The 19,873-nt window shown below is 60.2% G+C and overlaps 1 protein-coding gene across 2 annotated transcripts in view; it reads right to left on the bottom strand.

Moving 5' to 3' along the window:
• Positions 1 to 517: 517 nt before the first annotated feature.
• PLXNA1 (plexin A1) overlaps positions 518 to 19,873 on the bottom strand; it is a 54,590-nt gene continuing 35,234 nt past the window's right edge. For both annotated transcript variants that reach the window (XM_063661703.1, XM_054481486.2), the window contains exons 20-32: positions 19,363 to 19,597; positions 17,562 to 17,704; positions 15,573 to 15,829; positions 15,096 to 15,162; positions 9,831 to 9,977; positions 9,577 to 9,736; positions 8,820 to 8,923; positions 8,380 to 8,476; positions 7,828 to 8,018; positions 7,477 to 7,646; positions 5,291 to 5,503; positions 5,054 to 5,204; positions 518 to 3,969 (exon numbers count right to left, since the gene is read on the bottom strand). In XM_063661703.1, coding sequence (XP_063517773.1) covers positions 3,874 to 3,969; positions 5,054 to 5,204; positions 5,291 to 5,503; positions 7,477 to 7,646; positions 7,828 to 8,018; positions 8,380 to 8,476; positions 8,820 to 8,923; positions 9,577 to 9,736; positions 9,831 to 9,977; positions 15,096 to 15,162; positions 15,573 to 15,829; positions 17,562 to 17,704; positions 19,363 to 19,597 — 2,031 coding nt within the window. In that variant the 3' untranslated portion in view covers positions 518 to 3,873. The remainder of the gene's footprint in view (positions 3,970 to 5,053; positions 5,205 to 5,290; positions 5,504 to 7,476; positions 7,647 to 7,827; positions 8,019 to 8,379; positions 8,477 to 8,819; positions 8,924 to 9,576; positions 9,737 to 9,830; positions 9,978 to 15,095; positions 15,163 to 15,572; positions 15,830 to 17,561; positions 17,705 to 19,362; positions 19,598 to 19,873) is intronic.

The raw sequence follows: 19,873 nt of genomic DNA, 5'->3' as shown, positions 1-19,873 counted from the left end.
ATGAAGCAGCATAGCCTGTCTCTGCTGGAAAGACCAACATTTCTCAAACCCGGTTCCTTGGCTGCGAGTCTGGGAAACACAATTCCAGCCTTGGCTACTGAAGGCAGGGGGCCCAGGACTGCACTCAGATCTCCCAGGCTGTTGCTCATGGGCCCCTCAGGGTCAGAATCTGATTTTAGTTAACAAGGCACCCAGGAATTCCTGCCTCGTGGCATGGGCTGGAAGCCACTGCTCCGAGCTAGGGGTCACGGGAGAATCGCCTGGGGAGCATCTAAAAGTGACCACCGCTCAGCCCCCTGAAGCTCCAAGGCTCCAGTGGGGGTCAGCCACTGGTGTTTTAGTCTCCGCCAAGGGCTCCAATGTGTTACCTGGGCTGAGCGCACCCAGCTCACAGAGCGTGGCCATCTGTCCTGGGTATGGCTGAGTCTCCCAGGGAGATATGCTTCCGCGTTTGGGATGTGCCTGCGCTCCTGCGGCCGCCCCTGCTTCCCAACAAGGAAAACCTGGAGCCAAGAGCTTTTAGCAAAAATGTTTAATCTCTCCTTAATGTGTGTGTTTATTTACAAGTACTAAATCTGAAGAACAGTAAAATAGGAAATAGCCGTATATGTACACATCTGAGGGCGGTGCTGCTTCTGCAAAGAGCTCGGCTGAGGGTGCCCGCCCGGACCGTCCGAGGGATCGCTCTTCTTCTGGGAGGGGGTTCTGCGGTGTTAAAGGACAGCTAATTGTGGGCTTTGTCTTAAAAATATCTCTCTCTCTAAATATATCTATTCTAGCTGTGTAGCACCAACGTGAGCCACTGAATCCAGACAGGGAGAAAGCCAGGGCGGAGGCTCTCGGCAAGGCCGAGCCGGGATGGCACGCCGCTCCAGGCTCTCTCCCGGACTCGACGCTGCAGGTCGTGGGGCCCTCAGCCCCTCAGGCCAAGGGGCCGGTGGTCCTGGGGCTGGGGAGCACAGAGGAAGCTCGAGGTATATCAAGAGGCCAGGCTCCCAGGCCGAGGCGTGAGCTGTTCCAGCACTCCTAAGCCAGGTGAGGGGAGAGGGAGGACACGGAGCAGGGTAGGAGGTGCTGCGGTAAGCAAGTGGCGGCAGCAGCAGCACGCCAGGTGGGTGCCGGTTTCACAGCACATGTGCCGCAGCCCTGGCTCCCTGCAGACACAGGGCCCATGGGAGCCGCTCACCGCTGCTGGGCACAGAACGGCCTCCAAGCGCAGCTCCTACCAGGGCCTCCAGCCCCAGGCCAGAGCTCCCGGGTGCTGCACAGTTAGGAGCACAGTGGGAACCAGTGACAAGTGGGGACTGGGGCCTAACTCCACGACCTGGCAGAGGGAAGTACGGAGTAGCTCAGCGACTGCTGTCCCAGTAGACAGCACGGGTAGTCGGCTTGATCCTTGCGCATGTAAACAGATACTGCTAAAGTGCTTGCGCCTAGACACAGCCATGTGCTCTGTGGTGGCCACGCCCCAGCCACACGCCCATGTGGGAACTGTTCCATGAGGCCTGTGGTGCACCCCCTTCATCACCACTGCCGTCCCCACCACCCGCCCATGCTACTCACATGGACAAGGGCAGCCTGGCAGGGCAGAGCAGGGCACAAGGCCTAAGGAGAGTGGGGGTTGGAACTGGATTCTGAAGGTGATGCAGGAGCCCCTACCTAACCCGTGAGGAACTGGAAGAACCAGGGACTTCAACCTGAAGCCAGCATCCAGGGAAGACTTTGGGGGAAACCGTGGTTCCCACCCCACCATAGCCAGGAAGCATCGGAAGGGAGGTGGAGGCGCACCCAGGGACGGGAATCCCAGCCAATGCTAGGGGCTACTGAAAAAAACAGCCCAGCCACTGTAATATGGACTGGCCTCAGCTCTGGCCCCCAAGACTGCCCAGGGAGTAAGCCCACCCCCTCAGTGGGCTGGGGGCAGGGGCTGGCCCAGGCCTGAGCTGGGTGTGGCAGCAGCAGAAGGCCCCAGACCTGGCACAGTGCCCACGGGGCCAAGGAGCTCCCTGAGTCAGCAGTCACTGACTCCACACCGACCCGCGTTCAGGGGAGGGGCGGGTCTCTGCGGCGTCATCTGGCTCACGCTGCTCAGGTGGGGCGGACTGCAAGACTGGCACACCCCGTGGGGCCGAGTGCTCTCCTTGGGCCTGGCCGAGGACATGGGGCTGAGTCTGGCCACAGTTAGCTGTCCCTTAAAGTCCATGGGATCTTCGGTACCATCAAAAAAGTGACCTTGAAAAGGGGATGGACCGCTTGTTTGCTTTTACAAGTGACTGATTAATTAAAAAACATAAAAAAGGGTCTAACAACCTCTAGTATTCAACACTTGCAGTTTTAAAAAGATCAACTCAGACTAAACGCTAGCACAATCATGCATGCCCCATGGTGCCGCGGCACCCCAGAGGCTCTCAGGGTCGGCAGGAAGTCCTTTCCTTGTCATGTCAAACCAAAACAGCGGCCCGCAGGTCGGGGGGCACAGGCTTCAGGGCTGCTCCACTCCAGGGCTCCGGCCACTTTCTCCACAACCATTTGGCATTGCTTTCCCACTGCCTTCATTTTCTTGTTCAAATCGTCTTTAAAATTCTTCTTCAGTTAACTGTACAGTACCCCACTGGGGCTGGAGCCTGAGGCTAGAGCCACATATATATATATGCATATATATACATGTACAGCTTTCTTTTAAGAATGCATTCTCTCTTGCTGAGGGCAAGGGTGGACACCGCTGGCCTCCAGTCCCTCTGGTCACTGCCCATCACTCATGGCCCAGATAGATCGAGGCCACTGCGGGCCAGAGGAGCCCTGCCACAGACCTCAAGGCCCAAGCAGAGTGCAGCAGAATTTTTTCCCCTAAAAACAAAAACAGTCCCCAGATGTCCCATTGCTCTGGAGGGGCCAGGACACTGCTGAGATGCCACACTGGAAGCCGCTGGGGCAGGGACAGAGAGAGTGGAGAGAGAGGAGTGCTCAGGGGCTACCCTCAGGGGCTCCAGGGCAGGGAGCTCGGCCTACCCTTGAAGGCAGCTGCCAGGGCAGCCTGTGTAGGATGCGGAGGGGAATAAATAACGGGAACGTGCTCTCTGTGACCCGGGGCCCCTGGCCCAGTGGCTCCCAGAGGCACAGCCCTGAGGACGGAGAGGGGCTGCCCGGTCCGTCTGGAAGCCACCCAGGAGTCTGAGCAGCCTGGCCCACAGCCCCTCCATAGGAGGGAGCAGGGCCTCTCTGGGGCGAGGTGGATGTGGTGCTCCGGCCTCGGCCGCGCAGAGCACGCGGTGAATCTGAGGATGGCAGCGGTGTAGCGGGCATGGGTGCTGGAGGTGGGAGGCGGTGGCAATGGGCCCAGACCGACTTGAGCTCCTCTTGCCCGGCTATGGGCTTTTTGCCTCTTTCTCCAGCTGCCAACCGGGCCCCCGGACCCTCAGACTCTGCCGCCTGGGGGCAGCCTGGGAAGCCGGGAATGCTGACACCCCCAGCCTCTTGTCCCGGTCTCAAGGGGACAGCCCAAGCTGGCTACCCCTCCCCCTGGAGGGCCCTGGCCTCACCCCTCAGTCCCTCAGAGGTCAGCCCTTCTCCCATGAAGGCCACCGGGCAGCTCTTGCCAGGCAATGAAGGTCCTTGGCCGGCCTGAGCATCCAGTGCTGTCCCAGCCCCTGAGCAAGCAGCTGTGTGCGCAGCTGTGGTGTGGCAGGTACCATCACCTCCACACAGGAAGAGCCGGGACCCGGCCGGGCGAGGCAGGGGAGGGAGGGCCGGGCAGTCGCTGCACTGCGGCGGCCCGAGCACCACCGGACACTCCACACGCATGCGGCGAGGGCTGTCCCGGTCCCTGCTCGGCCGCCCTCACGCTGCGTCATGCTGGACGATCACAGCCAGGGCTCAGCTGCTCAGGGCCATCGTGTCCACCACCTGCTCCAGCTTGCTCCGCAGCCGCTGCCGCCGCGCCTGCTCGTCCTTCTCCAGGGCTGCCAGGATCTGCAGGGCCAGGAGAACTGTCAGCATGCCGGGCCATCAGCCTCCATGCACTCAGCAGGCCCAGGGCAGATGCCTCCAGAGCAAGTGCCAGAGGTTCAACCCCATCTATTCCTGGCCAAAGGACCTTGGTTGTGAGCCTGGACCCTCCAGGACCCCAATATAGAGAATGAGCCCCGCCCCTGTCATCATCCTACCCTCACCCCCTAAAACAGCAGGCTCTGATCCCTTGGCTGCCTGGCCATGCTTCTGACATGTCCCCACCCAGTCCTCACATCCTGGGGTTTCTGTGCCCCTTTAAAGCAGAGCTCCGCAGAGAGCCTCAGCTCCCCCTTCCCTGGTGAGCCCCAGGACCCCAGGCTTTTGTCCCCACCCCCCACCCAATACATGCAGTCTCTGGCTGCTCCTCTGCTTCCCTGGGGCACCTGCCTGAGGACAGCCCTCTGCCTCCTGTCTGCCTCCTGTGGCACCCTGGGGAAGGTTCCTTGCCTCTGCTGCACCTGCCCCGGCCTCCCCAGGGTGGCTCTGGTTCACTCCCGTGGCTTTCTTAGCCCTCAGAGCCTTGGCACAGGCCGAAACTGTCCTGCCCTCTGGCCCCGTACTCCCATCCTGTGCGGCCCAGGAGCCAGTTCTCCTTCCTGGATACCTCCTGGACCCCGTCCCCAGGTCCACGTACGTGGCCTCACTCCAAGTCAGCAGAAAAGATACTGAAAGGAAAGCTCTGCCAAGAGCCTATGCCCAGCCCTGGAGATGCTGGCCCAGACTGGAAAACCCTGAAATGAGCCCCTCAGGGAAGTTGCTCACCACCCACACACCCTCTGCCTCAGGAAGAAGCTGCCATCCCATCTTCCCCACCCCTGACCCCACATGGCTGCACACAGTGACTCCACCACTGCCTTCTCTGCTCGGCCTGGCAGGCTCCCTCCTGGCCCCAAGGAACCAGGTGGCCAGCGGATGCAGAGGAGTGAAGGTGGCTGGTGGCAGCCCAGAGATTCAGGGAGGAGTGGCAGGGCGGGGCAGAGCAGGTGGCTCTGGCAGGGGCCAGCAAGCCCTCCCAGCCCAGCCTGCAGGCTCCCATGGTGTTCACCTCATCCTTGTACTTGGTGATGTAGGAGTAGATCTCATGCAAGGCGCTCATGCTGTTGAACTGGCTCAGGTGCAGGCGGGACTGCTCAGCCAGATACGCACTCATGTCCTGGTCACTGATGGCCGGCATCTTGGCAATGTCCGCATAGTACCTGCAGGTGAGTGGCCAGGTGGGCACATGAGCAGAGTCCAGGCTGCCCCCAGGCCCCTGCCCCTGACCCCTGCCTCCTCCGCCCACCTCTCCACCCAGCTCTTGTAGTTGGGGATGTCCTTGGCGTAGAGCAGCTTGTTGGAGGGCGAGTCCTTGCCCAGCTTGTGCTCAGAGGTGGAGCAGGAGTCCATGAAGGTCTGGGCCACCACCGACAAGCAGGCGTCCGTGATGCTGTTCTTGTGAATGTCGAACACAAACTGTGGGTTCTTGATCACGTTCACCCAGAAGCGCAGGGGTAGGCTGCAGGCGAGAGTCCAGGCGCCGCTCAGACAGGCCTCTGCTCCCTCCTGAGCAGCGACCTTGTGGCCCTCCCGGCTCTGAATCCAAAGTGGGCACGGCTTTCCATGCAGATGGGGAAACGAGGCCCACAGAGGTGCAGGGCCCATGGTTAAGTGAGGGCTGTCCCCTGCCACCCAACCAGAGATGTGCTGCCCCCACCACCTGCATCTCACACAGAGCATCATGAGACAGGCGTGCTCAAACGCACTCGGTTGCACAAGGGCAAGATGTGACCAGGCCCTCAGGGGCCCACTCCACACAGCCACCACCCTCCTAGGCCTGCATGCTGGCTTGCACTCCTGGCTCCTGCACTGAGACCTGCAGCTCAGCTCCGGCCCAGGGGACCCATTCCTGCAGAGACCAGCCCTCTGTGCCCCAAATGCCACCTCAGGGACTGCCATTAGCTGGGCTGCCTGGCAGCACTGGCCACACATGGCTGCTTAACTTAAATGAAGTTAAGAGCCCAGACCCTCAGCCACACCAGTGCCATTTCAAACGCTCAGGAGCCACCACCCTGGACAGCACGGGTCTAGAATGTTCCACTATGACAGAGCATTCTCCCAGAACATGCTGACCTGGAGACACTGCGTCCCTGGAGGCCCCGCCTCCCACTGTGCCCAATCAGCATGGCCCAGGAGAGGGGCTTCGTGACACCTCACCGAAACCCTAGACTCCGCCAGCAGTGGGCAGAGCTGGGACAGGCTGGGGTGGCTGCATCCCAGGTTTGGGAAGCAACACATAGGCTGGACAAGACCAAGTCGGGGGTGGCTGCTGGCCCGGGAGCCAGCAGAAGCGGCAGGGACAGTCCAGGAGAGAGGGGAGCTAAGACGGTGGAGAGTGTGCACAGAACTGGGGCGAGACCCCAGCAGGATGCAGGGTGAGGAGGGGCACTTCCTGGTGAAGCAGGGTCCAGCCATACAGGCAAGGGCATCCACCTGACCCCAAGTGTCGGGGAGCAGTCCTACCCCAGAACCCCTCGGCCATGCAGGTGGAAGGGCCTGGTGCACAGAGAGGGGCTCCCCTGTAGCAGGCAATGGTGGGGCTGTCTGCTGGGGTGGGGGCCACACATACAGCAGGGACCCGCTCCAGGGGCTAGGGTGTGGCTAGGGTGTGCCAACTGGAGCAGGGGGCCACAGACCAGAGCTTGGGGGCCCTGAGTAAGGAGTGAGGCCAAGGGCTGGCCTGCCTGCATGGCAGAGAGGAAGCCAACATTGCCGAGTTGGGCGGTCCATGACCAGGGAAGAAGCAGGTCACTGTCCCAGAGGTGGGCCAGGCCGCATGAAAGCAAGGGACTGGCTGGCCAGGGAGGCAGATACTCTGGAGAGAGGCCACTCGGAGGCTGGGTGCCTCTTCATAACGAAACCCAGCCTCATAGAGCCCCAGCTCACATTGGTGTAGCTGTGCACGGTGCAGGCTGGGCAGGCCCTGCTCTGTACTCCACTGCTCCGTGAGACCGTGGCAAGTGGCTCGGCCTCTGCACCTCAGTAAGCAGGCTCTGGCCCGGCCCCACACTGCAGTGGGGAGGCTGTAAATTCCTCGCACTAAAGACTACCAGGAGTACCTGCAGTCCCTGTTGCTCTCATCACTGCAACCAGCCGGCTTGGGGCTGGTCCACTGTGCCCTGTTTCTCACGCTGCAGCCCACACTCATGTGTGCACAGCTGTGCACACCCAGGGCCACTCACACCTGCACACAGTTCCTGCAGCAGTGGGAGGGGCTCAGCGGCTGGAGCAGAGGGTGAGCCGTGGGTCAAGGGGCGCAGGCAGATAGGGAAGGCCAGTTAGCACAGGGCTGGCCCGCCATGCCCCTGCTGGGTCGTGTCCCCATGCCAGGGAGCCCCAAGTGGGGGCTCCAGATCAGAACAGGGCGAGGGCCCTGGGAACACATCTGGCCTGGCCCTGGGGGATGCCCCTCTGCCCCCTGCCCTGCATTACCAGTTGCTCTTCCAAGTGTGGCGCACGTCAGCATCGTGGATCTGGTGCTTGTCGGCCTGCTCGTCCAGGAAGTCGAACATGTACTTGATGGCCAGCGGCAGGGCCGAGCCCCGGTGTGCTGTGCTGAAGATGGTCTCAAACAGGTCATCCACAAACTTCTGCAGTGTGCCCTACGGGGGGCAGGCAGGGACACTGAGCTCCAGGGCTCTGCCTGGCTGCCTACACCTCCTGGGTGACTGGGCAAGTGGTCATGGGAGCAGCATGGGGGTGAGGCCCTTGCTTTGGGCTTGGCACTTTCTCCAAGCTCAGTTGGCCCAGCATCCCCTGCCCCCATCTGCCAGCCAGGCCCACCTTGGTGGCCAGTAGCCGCGTCAGGTAGATCTCCGAGACCATCTTGCTGCCGCGGTCACCCTCACGCTGGTCCAGGTGGTCGTGATTCTTCACCAGGTGCCACAGCTTGGTGCCGCTCTCCAGGTCGGGTGTGATCATGGGCGTGCGCGAACGCAGGCTGTCAGGGCTGCTGGCCGTGCGCAGCATGCTCTCTGCAGCACCAGGCTGTCAGCGCCCACGTTGGCTGGCACCCCACGCCCCCCGCCCAAGCCTGTTTCCCCATCTGAAAGCTGGGGATGGCATCCCCACCCATGTGGGATTTTGGGGCAGCCGATGACACCACAGAGGTGGCATAATTGTGTATGGACACACAGTCACGGGGAGGCGCAGCCTGCAGAGCTGGAGGGTAAGGCCAAGAGTGCTAGTGACAGGCTTGACACCTGCCCCTGGGTCCTCCCGTCCGGCTGCTGCAGCATGGGAGCCCGGGGGACGTCCTGCCCAGGCCAGAGACCCATGCGCTGCCCTCGCCAGGGACCCATGCGCTGCCCTCTCACCCGCTGCCTGGCCCCTCACCGTATCTGCTGAGGGACTTGGTGAAGGTGGAGGAGTTGGAGATGTTGTAGGCGGACGTCTGCTTGGGCACCAGTGCCACCGAGGACCCATCTGTCACCTGTGAGCAGAGGGCCGGGGACCCTGTGACCCACCAGGGTGCCCCTGCACCACCAGGCTCCCGCTCCCTGGCTGGGGACCCCGGTGACACCCTAGTGCTGTGCCTGGAGGCAGCCACCTCACTCAGTCTGGGACTGTATATCAGGACAGCCCAGGGATGCTAGGCAATCCCACAAGCCCAGCTCGGGTCCTGGGACGGTCCACACACATATGTGACCACCTCCCCTCCTCTCCCCGACAGATCCAGCTGCTGTCCAGCCCACATGCTGCAAACATTGGCGGCTGTGCTGTGGAAGCCCCAAGGGGAGGGAGGCCTGTGCTAGGGTCGGAGGGCTGGGAGCCACCTGGTAGTGAGCCAGTGTGTTCAGCCTCTTCCAATCGTTGTCAATCTTGGTGGTGACGTCCTCGTCCTGCAGGATGATGCGCGCCATGCGGCCCTGGCGCCACTCTGCGGGGAGGAGGGAGCTGGAGGGTGGGGCCGCTGGGGCCCTCTTTCCCTCCTCCATCACAGCAGTGTAGTGGGACGGGGCCTGCCTGCAGCTCTCAGCACCAGCACAGGGCAGGGACACACCTCCGCACCTGCTGCAGCACCCTTAACCTGCCGTAGTCCCCCGCAACATGCCACAGCCCTCCCAATCTGCCACAGCATTCCCAGCCTAAGGGGGTCTGCCCTGCCTTCCCCAAGCCTTAGGGCCCCAACTCCTCAGCCTGGCACCGAGGCTTCTGTGGGGACCCAGCCTCTCCAGTCACATCTGCAGCAGGACTCCGGGCCCCACCCCAAACCTGTCCCATCCCCTCTGGCCCTCAATGGCTCCACCTGCCCCTCTCATGAGCCTGAGTATCCCCCTCAGGGCTCCAAGAGCCCACTGCCTCCCAGAGTGCACTGGAAACCACCACCTCCCAGAGTCTCTGACCAGGGCAAGGCAGCCACCCTCTATACCCAACCTGGGACTGGACAGCCCATTCGCCATTCCACTGCCGTCCAGACCAGCCTGGTGTGGAGGACTGGCCTGACCTTCCCTGCCAAGCTCAGTATTGGGCCATGGCCCTGCCCCTCTGCTCCAGCACACACCCCGGGCAGCCGTGGCCCTGCCCGCTCACCCAGGTCCATGTCTGAGGCCTTGGGCCGCTGGGAGTAGGGCACGCCCTTGTAGGCAGCGTCCAGCAGCTTCTCCTTGGCCTGGGTGACCGTGTCACAGTCCAGCCCCTTCACCGGCACCTCAGGTGCATTCTCATTCTCAGGGTTCACACAGTTCAGGGTCTGCAGGCGGGGTGGAGCAGGGTGGCAGCATCAGCCCCACAACTGGGGGGTGGGGGGCACCAGGGCACCCAGGACAGAGGGCGGCCACGCTCACCAGCGTCTTGTAGTCAATCTGCTGCCGGATGAGCTTGTCCTCACTCAGGGAGTAGCGTGCCTCACCCGTGATGGCGTCGATGGGGCCCTTCTCCATCTGCTGCTTGATGGCGCAGTACAGCATGAACAGCGGCTCCCCAGCACACTCCTGTGGGGGTGGCGGCATGAGGCTGCAGCCAGGACCCCCGGGCCTACCCCCCACCTGCCCCTCCACCCGTCGAGTGCCAGCCATGGTGTTCCCGGCAAGGAGAAATGAGCAGCACTTCCCAACTCTTTGGGAGGCAAGTAGAGCCTTAGTCCCAAAGCCCAGCAGAGACTGCAAGAAAATCAGGAAACAAAACATACCCACCATCCCACAAATATCACATGAAAACCCTAATAACACAAATAACACAAATAACACATAAGCCAGGAGGCGCAGTAGCGTACCGAGGAACATGGCATGGCACGCGGGGCCTGCATCAGGGAGGGCCGAGGCCTATTTCACCCAGAAGTCTCCCCTGGTCTCAGCAGGATCCCCGCCTAGCTCCAGCCTCCCAGGGGCCTGCTCCCCAGCTGGAGATGCTCAGGACAAAGCTCCCCATGGCCCGCTGCCCGTGGCACAAGCGGACCCCATACTACGCAACTCCAAGTGTGACTGTGATCCGCTGGCCTCTGAGGGACCACCCAGCTGGGCCCCCATATTACTCCGGGACACACCTATGGTGTGTCATGGATGCTGACATACCCACCTGAGGAGGCTTGCCTACCCAGGGAGGTTCACCAGCACCCAAGCACACAGCACAGGGCCAGCAGCACAGCCCCGGGCCCTCAGCGGGCACCTGACCCCTCACCCTCTCGCTCCCCACGCTGTAGCATGAGAACCGCCTCCTGTCCCACCTCAGGGCCTTTGCAACTGCTGCCTCTACAACCAGAAATTTCCCCTGGCGTCTTCACAGGCCCTTGTGGACACAACCCAATGTGCCCTTTTCAGAAAGGCTCCTGGGGAGCACCCAGCACACGTAACCCGACCACTGCCTCGCTGAGTCTCCCCCGGATCGTTCTCTGAAGGATCTAGCGCACCCCTGCCAACCCCTCTGGAGTGGAAGCTGCCTGGCCTGCTCACTATACCCTACTGCTAGCTCTGGCTAAGCCTGTGCATGGGGCATCACAGACACTTGCTGGACGAATTGAGTGAATGGAGAGCTGTCCCTGAGAAACGTTCACGTCTGGGCTGGCTGAGTTGGCCACACAGGCGAGGCCCGCCCAGAGCCTGGGCATGGGGTCCACTGTAGGCCCTGCCTGCCCAAGGGCCTTCAGGTGTGTGTGCACCTCAATGGAGGGGCAGGCTTGGCAGCCCTGCCTCCTACCCAGCCCTGGCAAACAAACAGCAGCTCTGCTCCTGTAACCAGAGGCTCCAGGCACCTCGTTAGCATCTGCAGTAATTAGAGAGACAGCTGTTAAGACCATCCCAGACCTTCCAACAACATGCCTGTCTTTGAAATCATGTTTCATTTGCAAACTTGGTTTCATTAAGTTAGCCACGAAGGAGGAGGAAAAGGGGTGCAGATCCGGATGGAGAGCCATTAATGTGACAGGAAGCCTTCGAGGGTTTCCCAAAGTCAGACACCTGTCCGAGGGTTCCCAGGCCTGGCCTCAGAGAGTGAAAGGACCGCAGCTAGTCTCTGAAGGTCAGGGGAGTGCAGCTATTGGCCCAAGGTCACACAGCAGGAAACTAGAGAAGCCAAGATCTGAACCCAGATCCAGCTGACCCCAAAGCACCTGCCCCATACAAGCCAGGTGTCCCCAGAGAAGGCTCAGGTTGAGCCGGGCATTCACACTCAACCTAGGCAGCAGGCCCCGCCCCACTCCACCCACTTCTTCAGCCAGGCCAGCCTAGAGGCTGCAAAGCAGGTTCCAAGAGCTCAGAGGCCAGGGAAGAGGAAGGCCCAGTTCTTTTCTTGTCACAGCCTCAATCTCTTGTGCAGTGAGGGGGAAAAGGAAGACCTCAGACTCCTCCCAGCCCCAGTCAGAAATGTGCAAAAACTGCCCAACAAAAAGTGCCACTTTTCAAATAGAAGGATAATACAGGCAGTTCAATAAATGACATTACGACAAGCGCTTCTCCATCCTCCCTTCCAGGTTGTTTACATGTGCCAAAATGGCATGGGTTACTTTTCTAGTTAAAGTTTTTGTTTCTAAAGACAGCAAGGAATGAAAAGGATTTGGGTTGTTTAAAAAGAGTTTGTGTTCTCAAAGTTCATCCATGTTGCGGCATGTCAGAATTTCCTTCCTTTCTAAGGCAGACTACTATCTCATTGTAGGCACAGACCACATTTTGCTTATTCATTCACCTGTCGATGGACACCTGGATTGCTTCCCCATTAAGCTGATGAAATTAAGCCAGCCACGAAAGGACAAACAATGCATGATTCCACTCATATGAGGTCCCTAGAGCTGTCAGATTCACAGAGACAGAGGGTAGAATGGTTCTAGGGGCTGGGGAGGAAGGAACAAGGAGTGGGTGTTCAATGGGGACAGAGTTTCAGTTTTACAAGATGAAGAGTCATGGAGCAGGTGGCCATGGCCAACATCGCTGTAAATGCATCCAATACCACTCAACTGTGCACTTAAAAATGGTTAAGATGGTAATTTTATGTCATGTGTATTTCACCATAACAAATTTTTTTAAGTTTGTGGCACACTAAAAAGAAATGAGCAACAAGCTATGAAAGTAAATAAAGGAACCTTCAAAGTAGATTACGAAGTGAGGGGAGCCAGTTTGAAAAGGCTACAGTAACAGTGCACGATTCCACTACGTGACATCTGGAAAAGGCACAACTTATGGAGACAATGAGATCAATGGGCTCAGGGGGAGGGAGAGATGACAAGTGAGCTCGGGGGATTTTTAGGGCAGCGACACTATTCTGTGTGACGCTATAACGGTGGATACATGGCATCATACATTCATCCAAACTCACAGAATACAGAGCACCAAGAGTGAGCCCGCATAGAAACGAGGGGCACCGGGTGGTGAAGATGTGTCCTGGCAGGTTCATTGACTGGACCAAATGCACCCCTCTCCTAGGGATGCTGACAGTGGGGAGACTGTGCATGTGTGGAAGCAGCGGGTGCATGGGAAACCTCTGTACCTTCTGTTCAATTTTACTGTGAATCTGAAACTGCTCTAAACAATATCTATCTTAAAAAAGACAAAAGCAAAAAAACCCCAGATATGGTGGCAAAAAAAAAAAAAGTCACTGGCCAGTTACGTGGATGGAAACAGCCCTGGGCCCATCTCAGTCCCATCCAGGGGGCACCCAGCTCCAGCATGTCTGTCTGCGCCTCTCAGCCTCAGGCCATGTCCTTGCGCCCAGTACGTGTCCTCCCTTGCATATATAGGGGTCCTCCTAGAACTGGAAGAGGGCAGTGATGACCTAAGGAGATCTAACAGCTCCTGGCCCCTGCCTGCCCCCCACACTGGGACCCTACTAACAACGAGGGTGGGCTGGGGTCATGGGCATAGGCTGTGAAGCTCCCAACACACAGCCCGCACCCCTTGTACCTGCACCACTCCCACCCAAATGTTCACCCCTGCCTCCCTCCTCCCTGTGTCCCCTTCCTATGGCTCCTTTGGCCGAGACTGGCCTCCCTCTCCCTCCCTCCACTGCCCACACATCCCTCAGCGCGTGTCCCAAATGTCCCCACCTCTCCATGGAATGTCCGATCCAGCCTAAAGACAACCCCTCCACAGTGCCCCACTGCCACCCTCTCTGCTTATAATACCCTGTGGGGCCACACTCTGCGTTGGCTGAGGCTGGCCCCCTATATCGTGGCATGAAAGACAATCCACACCCAACGTCGGTGCTTACAGGCATTTGCTGCCCTAAGCCCTGTCTCTGTGGGTGTGGAGAATCGGGATCAGACAGGGACCCAGGTTAGCGGTGCCCTCTCCACATCACCCAGGACGCCTGCTGCTTTAGGCTCACAGAGCCCAGCTTACCCAGCATGCATACATACTGTGCAGTCTTCATAGAACCGTACTTTCTACAGGACATGTATGACTTTGTGTTACCTGCTTCCAGTTCTGCCTAAGGATGTTATCATCTACTGGGCACTTACTAGGTGCCAGGGACTGGTATATACACATAAATGTCCCACCTCCAGAGACGACCCCGGACAGACGAGCCCCGCCCCTGCCTATCCCACCTGGGGCCTTCTCCCCAGTGGCCTCTTCTGCCTGGGACTCTCTTCCCTCCCCTGGCCTGGTCTTCAGACCTCTGCTCAAATCCCACCCTCCCTGCTCGGCCCTGCCCCGTTGCCTGTCTGCTGTATTTCCCGTCCAGTGTCTCTCCCCGCAGTGAGGATGCCCGGCCAGGACTCCCCTCTGTGCAGGCGTCTGTGCGCTGATCACCTGAGCTCAGCCGCATCTGGCTGCAGGAGGCCTGAAAGCCCCACGGGCCAGTGGAGACAGAGATGCCATCCCTGGATTCCATAAGGAAACCAGGAGAATCGAACCCAGGCAGTCAGTGCCAGCTCCCACCCTCAATCACTGGGCTACACTGTCAGTCACCTTCACCCACAGAGCAGCGACGGGGACCACTGAAGCCAGGCGAGGAGCATGCACTTCACCATGCACACACCGGGCTCCTCCCACCTCTCAGGAGTGGGCTAACCAGGCCTTCAGATTTCCAAGAGAAGCCAGATACCTGAGTCTGTATAAGTCCCAACATCGGAAGTGCAGACAGCAATTCAACTGCTTACTGCCCAGATAAAGCCCACCCAGATCCCCATCCAGCCTGGGCCCCGGCTCTGGCCTACACCCTGTTCCTGTTCTGAGGATGGCAGCATCCCTCCGCTGGGGGGGTGGGAGGGGCTTGAATGGACAGCACAGGGGAAGCCCAGTGCGGTCACCTGTCCCCATGACAGGTGGTGGACTAGAGCCTTCAGGCACCCCCAGGCTGGCCCCTCAGAGGCCCCTGCCCAGGGTGCCCCCACCCTCCTGAGCCCAGGCCAGCTGTGGGCACTGAGAGCCTGTATCCGATCTCCCACACCTACCTTGGTGGGCTGTGTGAGGGCCTGACAGCCTCAGAAGGAGGGAGGAGGGAGCCGGGAGCCAGGAGCCGAGAGCGGCTGCATGTCCAGGGGCCTGGGCCCAAGCCAGAACTCGACCAAGACCCCACCAGCTGTCATTCTCCAGCACCTCCCACTGATCCCTGCCTCTCTCCGTTTTCCCTTCCCGCTGTTCACCTGCCTCTGACACCTGCTTCCTCCCGCCTCTGCTTACCTTGAGAAACTTATACAAGAGGAAGGTGAACCAGTTGGTTAGCATCTTCTCTGCCACCGACTCAGTCCTAGGGGGCACAGAATATGGGCAGAGTGGTGTCATTCCAGCTGTCCAGCAGACACAGGGCCCCTGCAGGCCTCACCCAGCAACCCCACCCCACCCTGCCCGCCTTCCTGCAGCACCGAAGGTCAGGTCTCGAAAGCCTCCCACATGAGTGAGCAGCAGGGGCTTCAGGGGCTGCCATGGAGACCCTAGCCCTTCGCCCAGAGCCCAGGCCTGTGAGTATGGAGACTCCAGCCTGGGTCCTCACTATCAGTACCTAGGGAGGTGGCAGCTGAGCCTCAGAGGCCAGGTGAGTCCTCCCACCCCTGCCCGGTGGGAACTGCCACAGCAACGTCTCTGGGCCTGCTAGACCAGCCTGTCCAAAGCTGGAGGCATGGGCCTGCCTCCCCCAACCCCAGTGCCCCCCAGGCTCACCGGCGCAGTAGCAGCTTGGGGTGGTTCTTGCTCTCCAGGTTCTTCTCGATGAGGTCGGAAAGCAGCTGCTTGAGCACGCCTGTGGCGTATTCCATCTCGCCCTGCAGGGCCGTCATGATGAGCGAGGCCACGTTCCCACGGTCGCGCATGGAGAAGCTGCGCTGTGCCTCCAGCGTGCGAATGAAGGTCAGCAGGAAGTGCTTCTTGGTCAGCAGCTGCCCAAACAGTGTCAGCGACTTCTCCACATTGGCCTGCACCTGAGGGAGCACATGGAGCTCAGACCACAGAGAAGCACCCAGCCCCAGCCCCCAAGCTGACCGGTGAGGGGCTGTCCAGGCCTGGCTGGTGAGGCAGGGCCCCATCAGAGGACAGGCCTGGAAGGCAACTGACAAGTTGCCCTGACTCCTCAGCTCAGCGGGTCATTCCCAAGCTTCACCTGTCCTTAGCAAAATGGACATGACCTGGGTGCTGCCACCACTGCCTGTTGCCATCAGGGCAGCCTTGGCCACAGAGTCCCTGTGGCAGCCTGAGAAGCCCACTGCAAGCCAACATGACAAAGGTGTTACCAGTGCGGCTGGGTGCAGAATGAGAGGGGCTGCTCACACCACCCTCTCCGTGGCTGGGCCCTTTGAACAGCAACCCCCGCAGCGGGCCTGCAGCAGCTCAAAGGAAGTCCAACTCAATGCGCCCATCCACTGGGTACCAGGAGTGCATGTCTACTATCTCCCTCTGCCTTGACAATGATAACCAATGCACAACCAGCCTCTGCATCTCATGGATGAGGATACAAGGTTGGAGACAGGAAGAGGTTTGATTAGGGCCACACTGCAGGTAGGAAAAAGGAGTGGAGTAGAGGCATAGCTGGCTCCAGGGCCCCTACTCTCTCTCTCGTTCATACTAAGGTTTATCAGGGCAAGATTTTCCCTATTAGGCGGAGCCCAGAGGCCACCAGTGATACCAGGCTCCCAGCCAAGGCCAACAGGTATCAGGTAGACAAGTAATGGCCCAGGCAGAACACACAGTCATGGCTGAGAGAGACAGTCTGACAGACACAGCAAATGGAGGCACTGAAAGAGAGAGACAACCTGGGGAGGCTGTGTAGCCCCGTGTGGCAGCAAGCCCAGGAACAGGATGGCAGCGCTCAGCCACAGGCAGCCCAGGGCCCAAGGCGGGAAGGTCTGCTCAGTATCAGCTCAAAAGGGACTTCCCACCAACAGAGCCACCACAGAGGACATGGGCTCCCCAACATCCAAGACAAATGGTAGAGGGGTGCCCTCAGCTGGAGAGTGTGACTGAGCTAACCTGCCGAGGCCCTGGCAGTGGCTCGCCAAGGACTGGCTCCTAGCCTGCCTGCCACTGGGGGCCCTTTGGGGATGTGGGAGCCAGCCCTCTTTTCCCTCGCCGGGCTCGCCAAGGTCTACGGGGCAAAGCCCTACTCTCTGAGACCCTGGTGCTATGCCAGCCACACGCTCCCATCCCAAACCGCCACGGCAGACTTCATCAGGCACCCGCACCTCCCAGCACATAGCCCCTGCCCAGCGAGGCTTCGCATCCAGAGCCACCCAGGAGACCAGGCCAGTAGAGCCACAGGCGGGACCCCCAACAGAGGCAGGGCCCAAGGGGCAGCCACCGGGGAGGTGCCAGAAGCCCAGGCTGACAAGTGGTTTGCTGGGATGAGGCCTGGCATCCCACGGAGGCCCTGGGGCCAGAGCCGCCTCCTGCCCTCTGGAGGTACTTCATGGAACAGAGCCACGCTGGCCATTCCCCTGCCCCAACCCCAGGGCTCAGGGCTCCACTGTGCTGGCCTGGTCTTGGTTCTGCCTCCCAGCACGTGCTCCCCACTTGGCTGAGCCCAGGGCCCTGCAGGCCTGGACCCTCCCCCAGGCCGCACAGGCTGCCCCATACCATCCATCAGCACCCAAGGAGCCTCAAAGGCAGAAGATAGCAGCTGCCTCTGAGTTCCTGTGACGCCAGAGCCAGTGGTCCTACCTCCATCTCCTTGAGCACAGGGTGGTCCTCGATCCCAGGAAAGAGCACCCGCATGGCATATGTCCGGTAGTCAAGGAAGGGGATGCCGGCACCATCCAGGTCATTGGTCAGCTCGTGGATGTCTGTCTGCAGCTCTGCAAAGGCTGTGGCCAGATGCGGCGTAAGGGGCAGCATGCCCTGGTGGCCCCGCTCCATGCCCTAACCCTCCCACTCTTGGGGTCTCCATCAAATCCTGGCTCTGACACTTACTGGTTTCATGATCTTAAGGAAACTACTGTGCCTCTTCGTTCCCCAGCTACTACAGCCCTAGCACAGAGATAGTAACTCTCCTCTGCGAGGTTCCCACAGGATCAAGTAAGACAAGAGCAGAGAAAGCATTGGCATCAGGGGCAGGCTGGGCGGGGCCTCCTGCATCTCAGACACTGGCAGTTAAGTGTAGAGCAGCTCTGGAGTTTGGGCTCCTTCCACCCACTGTGAGGCGGTGGAGTGTGGCCAGGGGTGAGGTCCCAGGGCTGCAGGCTGTCCCCAAGCCCCCACACCATTGCATGCACATCTCGGGCCTGGTGCACCCTCAATGTGGCCCACCCTGCTCAGGGCCAGCTCTGCCTCTGTGAGGAACAAAGGCAGGCAGGCCCTGACAGAACATTCCAGAGCTGTGAGGTGTCAGTCCTGCGGCAGCCCGAGGATCGGGTTATCTGATCAGAAGCCAGAGGAGTGCCAGGCAGGCTCTGGGGGACATCTCACAGGTTTAATTAAGAGCTGGAGCCTTCGTCTCCTGGGCACCGCTACCAGGCGTCTAGTTACCTGCACCCGGCTGGCCTGGAGCAGCCGCCAGCCACCGCATCCACACACGCCAGCCTCGCCAGACAGCCAGCCTCAGCAGGCGGGAGCACAAGGAAGGCCCAGGCCACCTGCCTCCCACCTGGCCCCGACATACACCTGCCTCCAGTCCCACCAGGGCTGCCCAAGAGGTAGGGCGACCCTCAGCCCACCACAGGGCCACTTAGGTTTGTCTGGGACTGAGAGGGCTCCCAGGATGCAGAACTTTGCATTTTAAGACTGGCTGAGTCCTGTGCAAACAAAACACCCCATCCCAGTTGAGTCCCAGTGGAATTCATGACAACCCCATGCTGGACCACATGGCTAAGGTCCTACACTGCAGCAGGAGCACTCCTAGTATCTGCCCCCTAGAGCCCTGAACATGTGTGAGTTACTATCTGCAAAAGCTCAAAGTCTCGCCCAGCATGGAACAGATTTCTGCCACTCACAGCTGCCCTGGATCAGGATGGTGTGGCATGACTCCCCCTATAGACATCTCAAGGACAAAGGCCAGCTCAGGCCAAGATCTCTATGTGCCCAGGGACTGCCAAAGCGTAAGGGCTCCCCATTGCTGCATGGTGGAAGCACCCCTCTCTGCTGCTCCGCTGGCAACAGCCAACCCACCACAACTCCCAGCGCCCAGGGAAAGTAGGCACTGTCACTGTGCCCACTCTACAGATGACAAGACTGAGGCACAGAAGGGTAAGTAGCCACCTTCAGCCTTATAGCCCAGCTGGGATACAAATGCAAAGAGTCTGGCTTTGGGTTCTGTGTCCCAAGCAGCACCTGAGGAGGTGGTACCTGCTGCAGGGCCAGGCCCTGGTCAGGCACCCGCCCACTGCCCTGGGACCAGCTCTGGCACAGCAAGGCTATCAGGAACACTGTAAACTGAGCTGAAGCAGGGTGGGAAGTAGGTGTGGGGACAGGCCAGGGCCTGGCTTGGAGGTGGCAGCTGCCCCAGTGAGCCCCGGCCCCAACACACCTTCCTTGCATTCGAGGGCCACGCGGGACTCCAGGTTGTCCATCTGAAGCTGCAGCCGCTTGAGTGTGCGGTCGGCATCTCGTGACTTGCGCTTGTAGGCAATGAGCACAGCCACGATGACCAGCAGCAGGAGACCCCCGCCCCCGCCAATGCCCACGATGGCAGGCAGCGTCAGCAGGCTGTCCGAGTACACCTGCAGTGTCCCTGGCGAGAACTCGAAGCCACCTGCCCGCACCTGCCAGTGGGTGGAGGCCACTCAGGAGCCACCCATGCTTTCCACAAAGCTCGGGAGCCCCTCCCGATGGGCAAGACCCCCCCTCCACCAACACCTGCCTGTGGGCAAGGTCCCACCGACAGGGGCACAGAGTGGTCAGCAGGGTGAAGACACTCGGACCTAGGGCAGGCACCTGGCCAGCCAAGGCACCACTGGCATGGCAAGGGCTCAGGGTGGGTAGGCAGTCTGGGGGGCTCAAGGAGGTGGCAGGCTGAGGGCTAAGGCAGGGCCTGCACT

Source organism: Pongo pygmaeus, chromosome 2 (assembly GCF_028885625.2).
Source record: "Pongo pygmaeus isolate AG05252 chromosome 2, NHGRI_mPonPyg2-v2.0_pri, whole genome shotgun sequence".
Lineage (NCBI taxonomy): Eukaryota > Metazoa > Chordata > Mammalia > Primates > Hominidae > Pongo > Pongo pygmaeus.
Note: the sequence above shows the minus strand (reverse complement) of the source record. Positions and strands in the feature narration are given on the sequence as shown.